The 6,796-nt window shown below is 48.2% G+C and overlaps 1 protein-coding gene across 4 annotated transcripts in view; it reads left to right on the top strand.

Annotated features, from left to right (window-relative positions):
- The first annotated feature begins 1,961 nt into the window (after positions 1–1,961).
- UBR1 (ubiquitin protein ligase E3 component n-recognin 1) overlaps positions 1,962–6,796 on the top strand; it is a 79,307-nt gene continuing 74,472 nt past the window's right edge. For 3 of the 4 annotated variants that reach the window (XM_074824224.1, XM_074824223.1, XM_074824229.1), the window contains exon 1: positions 1,962–2,159. In XM_074824224.1, the coding sequence (XP_074680325.1) occupies positions 2,070–2,159 (90 nt within the window). In that variant the 5' untranslated portion in view covers positions 1,962–2,069. Of the gene's footprint in view, positions 2,160–3,298; positions 3,379–6,796 lie in introns of those variants that run through there. The other variant, XM_074824226.1, reaches the window with a different exon arrangement.

Genomic DNA, 6,796 nt, shown 5'->3' with positions numbered 1-6,796 from the left:
CTTATTTTGCTGTCTCCCAGCACATGGTGGGTTCCAAATGCTTCCTTTTTTGTATTATTTTGTTTAATAAGTCTACACTCTTGTTCAGCTAAAGCAGCTGGTTTACATTAGCTTAACTTCTTCTAAAAGCCCCACAGAAAAGTGAAACCATACTGATAGTTCAGCTAAAAGATATGTCCACACAAGATGCTTGTCTCACAGCAGAGGGTACTGCAGGCAGCCCTGTTGCTGCTTGAGCATGTTTGTTGCTCTCTTGGAATCACAGCCTTGCTTCTCTTGCTCGACTAGATCAGAAGCTGGACTATACAATTGCTACTGTTGATGCTAAAATACGAGGAGGACTCTGGTAATCACAGTCTAAACTTGGCTGTTGTGCAAACAACACTGCTGATTAGTGGTCAGCCATGCAATTGGAAAGGATTGAGTGCTGATCTGCAACACATCAGACAAAACTAGATGAAGCTTTGAACTGGTTGACTTAATGGCAAAATTCACTCCGTCTTTTTTTACGTCTCATGCCTAAAACTGTCTCTGTGACAATATCTACCTGGTAGTTTTAAGTGACAGATTTCAATAAGGTAAATAAGTCTGCAGTGACTTCTTAAAATGAAGATGAGTGGTGGCTACTATGCAAGAGCTACAGTCAGAAGAGCATGTAGTGATGGGATGAAGGGTAATGGCTTTAAACTGAAAGAGGGTAGATTCAGATTAGATATAAGGAAGAAATTTACTGTGAGGGTGGCGAGCCTCTGGCACAGGTTGCCCAGAGAAGCTGTGGCTGCCCCCTCCCTGGCAGTGTTTAAGGCCAGGCTGGACCGGGCTTTGAGCAACCTGGTCTAGTGGAAGGTGTCCCTGCCCGTGGCAGGGGGTTGGGACTAGATGGTCTTTAAGGTGCCTTCCAACCCAAACCATTCTGTGATTCTATGCTCTGAAGACATAAGAGAAGAACTTCAGGAGTACCTGTTGCCAGGTACGGTGAGAAAAATCTATTGAATATACCTGAAGGGTCATTCGCAAACTTTATCCCATCCATACTGATAACTGAGGAACATGGAGAGGTTGCTTGGAGGCTTGAAGCAGTAAAACTACAACAGAAGGATGCTGTCGTCTTCAAAGCAGAGATACTAGGCATTTGATAGATGGTTGGTATGTATGCCTGCAAGGTCCAAAGCTATGGCTCTTGGCCTATTTCCCCAGCCCTAGAAAGACACAAACACAGGGAACTCTGCAATTGGACTGATTTCCAACAACCTGGAAAACTTCCAGCAGCACTTAGGCCAGGTCTGTTGACATACCAGCCAACTTCTTAAATGAATCTTCTACCAGAATAGCAAACGCAGAGTACCCAGAAGAGTTACCATATGCTGTAGCAAGGAGGGGGGGGGCAACACTTTGATGTTGGGGACAGGCACGTGCCTAAAGCTACCGCTGCCTTCTATGCTTGTACAAAGTTCATAAAATTTTGCCTTCGCTTGGCCCAAACAGGAGACACATACCACGCCTGAAGTAGTATGAATCTGCATCAGCATATATGAAAATGACTGAAGCTATTACCTTGCTATGAATGCAGGGCCCTAAGTGAACACCCCTCCGCGCAGTTTAAGTGCCCGCAGAGGAACTTCATCCCTGTAACTCTGCAGGCAGGATCAGCACAAGCTTCTCTCGCCAACCGCCCTGACAGATCCCGGGCAGGCGCTTCGCTCCGGCCTCCCGCGGGAAGCGGGACGCCCTGCCGGAGGGGGCCGGGCCCTCCCCTGCCCCTCACAGCGCTCCTGAGCGGGCCCGGCCGGGCCAAGGCCACCGCGCTCGCTTCGCCCCGCCCCGCTCCGCCGCGCCTCCCGCCCTCGGTCCTCAGGCGCCCTCAGGTCAGGGCGTACGGGCCGCCCCACCGCAGCCCGGCACCCCCGGGCGCCGCGGAGCATGCGCGGAGGCGGGGCGGCGCCTGCGCGGTGCGGCCCGGGCCGCCGCGGGGGACGGGCTGTGGACGCGACGCGGCGCGGCGGCCGGGTGACGGCGGCGGCTCCTTCCGGGCGGTGGCGGCGTCGCCGGCCGTGTCCCTCGCTCTCAAAATGGCGGACGGAGGCGACGGAGGGCCCGCGGCAGGAGCAGCGGGAGCAGCGGGCGGCCGGGTCGCCGCGCAGCCCCAGGAGCGAGCCGTGGTGAGGCTGCAGCCCGGTGCGGCGGTGCCGTTCCTCCTGCCCCCGCGCGGGGGCAGCCTGTGCCCTGCCCGCGCCGCGGACCCGCCGCTCGGTTGAGCTTTTCCGGCCGCGGAGGGAGCCGGTGCCGGCCGCGGGTCGGGGGGGAGGGCGGGTGGGTGCTGCCCTGTGGCGCCATGGAGGGGCGGGACGCGCCGTTGTGTGCCCGGTGTTGCCGGCGGGTGGCGGCGGCGGCACCTGCCGAGGCGCGACGGCCGCGGGCTGTGGGGCCCGCTGCCCCCCCTGCGCCGCCGCCCGCCGCCCGGCACAGCCCCGGTACCGGCGGCCTGGGCTGGCGGCGCCCCCGACCGCCGCCTCCGGCCCGCAGAGCCGGCCCTGCCCGGGGCTGGGCGAGTCTGTCATGGAGCCCCGAGGGAAGCGGTTTGTGGCCAGCTCCCCGCAGTATCCCCCACCCCCTGTCCCCTGACTTGGTTTGACCTCTATGTAATGAAACGAGATCAAATTTTAGAAGGTTTCAAAGACTGTCCTGCGTTCTTACAGCGCTGTAGCGTATCCATGCATCTTTTATCCTTTTTCTGACTTTACCTTTCTTAATTGAAGGTGACTTTACTCGGGAACAAAAAAGGACAAGTAACAGATGATTGTTCTGCAGAGTGTAAATGAAGCAACAAATAGTTTAGAAAGATTGTAGATGGAGGTGGTTATTTGCTGAACTGAATTATTCTCTCTCTTTTTTTTTTTTTTTCCTGTGAATGACTTTAATCACCTATAGATTTAATATTCCCTTACGGAACACAGCTTGGTGTTGAGTGTGTCCAGTGGTAGTGCTTTCCTTCACAGCCTTGTGAGTGGTCACTATGTCGCAGACAGTTTTGCTAGAGGAGTTTAAAACCCAGGGGCTGTCAATTTAAGAAAGGGAGTCCGAATGTATATCAGAAACCTTAGGTTTTGTGTTATGTTTTCCTGTAACAACCTGAACATGTAGTATGGTTTTGAAATTCTTGACTGTGGGTGTTTAAATGTTGGACAGTGACAAGCCCATAGAATAGCTACTGTTTACGTGATACTACACACCATTAATAAAATTAGGAAGATATAAATAGATGTTTACTCATGGAACTTCTCTTGCAGGTGGCAGTGCTAAGCCAACAACCATTATTCTGAGCGGAAAGGTACAACGAATTACAAGGGTATCTGCAAATCATAAGCATCCACCACTAAAGTGAAGTATATTTCTGTGGCTGTAACAGACCTATGTGTGGATTTTCTTCTATATTAGAAACAATTTAATTTTAACTTCGTAAAAATGTAATTTGATTGCATTATGTCAAAAAATGCAATGTGGTCAGGCAGCTCCTTAACCTTGGGGCCCATGTGTAGAATCAGAGGGGTACTGTGGTGATAGTTGCAATCAGCAGCAAAGCAATGCAATCAGCCTTTCATTATTCAGGGACATAAGAGGCTGAGTTAGCCCAGGCAATGCGTAAAACTGTTAATAGTGGTATTGTGAAAAACATGGAGATCCTCAGCTACTCAAAGTTGATGCTGGTCCACTAAGTTGTCTTAATTTTTATGTGGTTGCAGCCAATTGAGAGTCTGTGCCAGAATTACCGTTATTCCAAGAGGTTGGTGGCCACCCAGGCTGTGTTGTCTGCCGTATATCCAAGCAAAGTGCAGGAATTTGACAGGGAGTGTTGAGTGAGGGTATTATATTAAGGGAGAAGGGGATCTAGGGATATGGAATTAGGTTGGGTCTGACAATGTTCATGAAGTTAGATTGCAAACCTGGCTATAGTAATGCCAGAGATGGCTGTAATCTAGAAGCAGTACACCCAATTTTTGCTGTACGAAAGATGGCACTAACTAGGTGGAGCTAATGTACCCTGACTGAGTTGTGTTTTCACTGTACACGGTTGGTCTGAACATCCTTTCACTGTGGTGCTACAATCAGGAAGTTGTGGGGGTGTGGAGCACAAACACCTATCTGAACGGAGTGACCTTCTGCCTTACTGAACTTAGAATCACAGAATGGTTTGGGTTGGAAGGGACCTTAAAGATCATCCAGTTCCAACCCCCCTGTCATGGGCAGGGACACCTTCCACTAGCCCAGGTTGCTCAAAGCCCCGTCCAACCTGGCCTTGAACACTGCCAGGGAGGGGGCAGCCACAGCTTCTCTGGGCAACATGTGCCAGTGCCTCATCATCCTCACAGGGAAGAACTTCTTCCTTCTATCTGATCTGAATCTACCCTCTTTCAGTTTAAAGCTATTACCCCTTGTCCTGTCACCACATACCCTTGTGAAAAGTCCTCCTCCAGCTTTCTTGTAGGCCCCCTTTAGGTACTGGAAGGCATCTGTAAGGTCTCCCCAGAGCCTTCTCTTCTCCAGGCTGAACAACCTCAACTCTGAGCCTGTCCTCATAAGGGAGGTGCTCCAGCCCCCTGATCATCTTTGTGGCCTCCTCTGGCCCTGCTTGAGCAGGTCCATGTTCTTCTTATGTTGGGGGCCCCGCAGCTGAACTTGTCAGATCTGTCTCAGTGTCAGCCCGGTCAGACTGACTCTTGCTCTCCTTTTTCATCTCTGGCTTTGGGTGCAGTTGGTTGTAGTGCAGCACCACATCTGGCTGCGTGAGGAGTAAAGCTTCCCAGAGCGCTGGGTGCATGATGCAGGATTACCTGAATGATGAGCCAGCCTGATTCTGGAGTGGATGGTGATGACTCAGGTAATAAACTCTTCTGCACCCAGCCCAACTCAGTGGTTTCTTCTGTGCGCTTAACTCCAACTCTTCGGGTTGGATGACTGTAGTTGGAAATATCTGAGTTGGTGTCTCACTGCGTTAGTTTAAGTCAGGTCCTGTCTCTGCCCTCTACTGTGCTATGGTGGCTGTACTGCTTCCTGAGCTGAGCTGCCCTGAAAGAGAGCGTGCTGAATTTGGGCTGCACTGGCACCGATCTAGTAGTAAACCCTTTCTACCAAGCTTAAGTTTACTTTCTTTTCTTTCCCAACAGCATCTGCAGTTTGCTTGGCTGACTGGGGGGCTGGACTTGGCTTGTCAAGCAGTTGGCTAGCAGGCATTGCTGGTGGCCTAATAAAAAGCCTGTTTTGCAGGCTGGAGCCCAACCCTTTGGTTGTTTGGCCATCTGTATTCTAAACAAATTCCAGTTTGACTCCTGCCTGCTTTGGTGGCTGTTATCTGGAATATACGAGCAGTGTTTAGATATTAAAATACTTCAAAGATTTTAATTTATACTAGATCTTCAAATGTTGATGTATTTTTACCTTCTGAGTAATATTTGTGAAGAAAAGGGATTTTTTTCCGAAGTCCCATCTTTTGTCATCAGTCAATACTCCTATACAAAAGCATAGATGTAAGTGGGGTAGTGGTGTACAAGAAGAGAAAAGCTTTATTTTTAGGCTATTTCCTTAAAAGCAGGAAAGTAACTTGATTTGGAATTTTAATCCCAGAAAGCAAACCATGATACAGGTACTTGTGCATTCTGAAGTATTTCAGATCTTGTTTTCTGTCGTTCAATGCTGTTATATAGTTGAGAAAACGCATATGAGGAGCCTTGCTTCTGTAGCTGTGTTGCAATGAAGTAGTAATATGGAAGGGTTGTTCATATTCATATGCGAGTTATTTCTTGAGATTAATGAAATCCGAATTAGGCATCGTATTTTGGAGTTGCAGTGACTTCTTCCAGTTTCAAATCTAACCTCTCCTAAACTGAATTAACCTGCTTAGACCAGATGACATGTCCATATAATTTTACATCAGTTTATGTTAAGCTAAATTAGTTTAAAATTTCAGTTTTAGGTAAACCAGCATATCCTTTTGTGTAAATAAGCCCTGACTTGCATAAAGTCAAAGATGGTGTTTTTTGAACAGTGCAGTGTGTTAGCAGAACACTATACACTTGCTTCTATCAGTGTCTAAGAAGTCCATGGAAGTTGCAGCAGGTAACTGGAGCATCGCCAAGGTCCCGCTTGCATTTAGCACTCTACTGAAGTGCTTTCATTTTCTTATGGCATTGAGCAATGCTGTGGTTTTTCCTTCCTTGTCTGCTTTCATGTTTACTCATGGTAATTTTTGTGGTTTTCGTTAGTGCAGGCGTGAACTGTGATTGTGAAGGTATCAGTCATCTTTGCTCAAGTCCACATAAAGTGCACAAATTATGGTTGCTGTAATACTGTTACAGCGCTGCGAGAGGTATGCAGCTGCAGGAAAACATAGGTGCAAGTGGATGTTCCTGATAGCATGCAACTGTTTAAGTGGTTTCTAGATCCCAGAGCAATAGAGGAGCTACGGATAAACAGGTTGGTTTTGTTGTATAAGGGAGATGCTTGGGAGATGCTGAGTGAGTGCTAAATACAGATAGATTAACCTAAATTTTATTACGTATTCATTCACTGCAGAATTAGACCATGTGTGCAATGGATCTTAAAATTCAAGATAATTGGAAAATTGGGTAGTTGTTAAGACAAGTTTGAGTACACAGGAATTAATACAAAAACCTAGTGGAATTTTTTTTGTTTTTTATTTTGTTTTTCAAACATAACTATACCAAATTTATTAATTATGTCTTTATAAATATCCACTGTAGTTACAATTTTTGAAGTGCAGTCTGGTGCTAAGAAATTTGGT

This window comes from Strix aluco, chromosome 4 (assembly GCF_031877795.1).
Source record: "Strix aluco isolate bStrAlu1 chromosome 4, bStrAlu1.hap1, whole genome shotgun sequence".
In the NCBI taxonomy this organism is placed as follows: domain Eukaryota; kingdom Metazoa; phylum Chordata; class Aves; order Strigiformes; family Strigidae; genus Strix; species Strix aluco.
The sequence above is the reverse complement of the archived record's forward strand: the minus strand, read 5'-3'. Positions and strand labels throughout refer to the sequence as shown.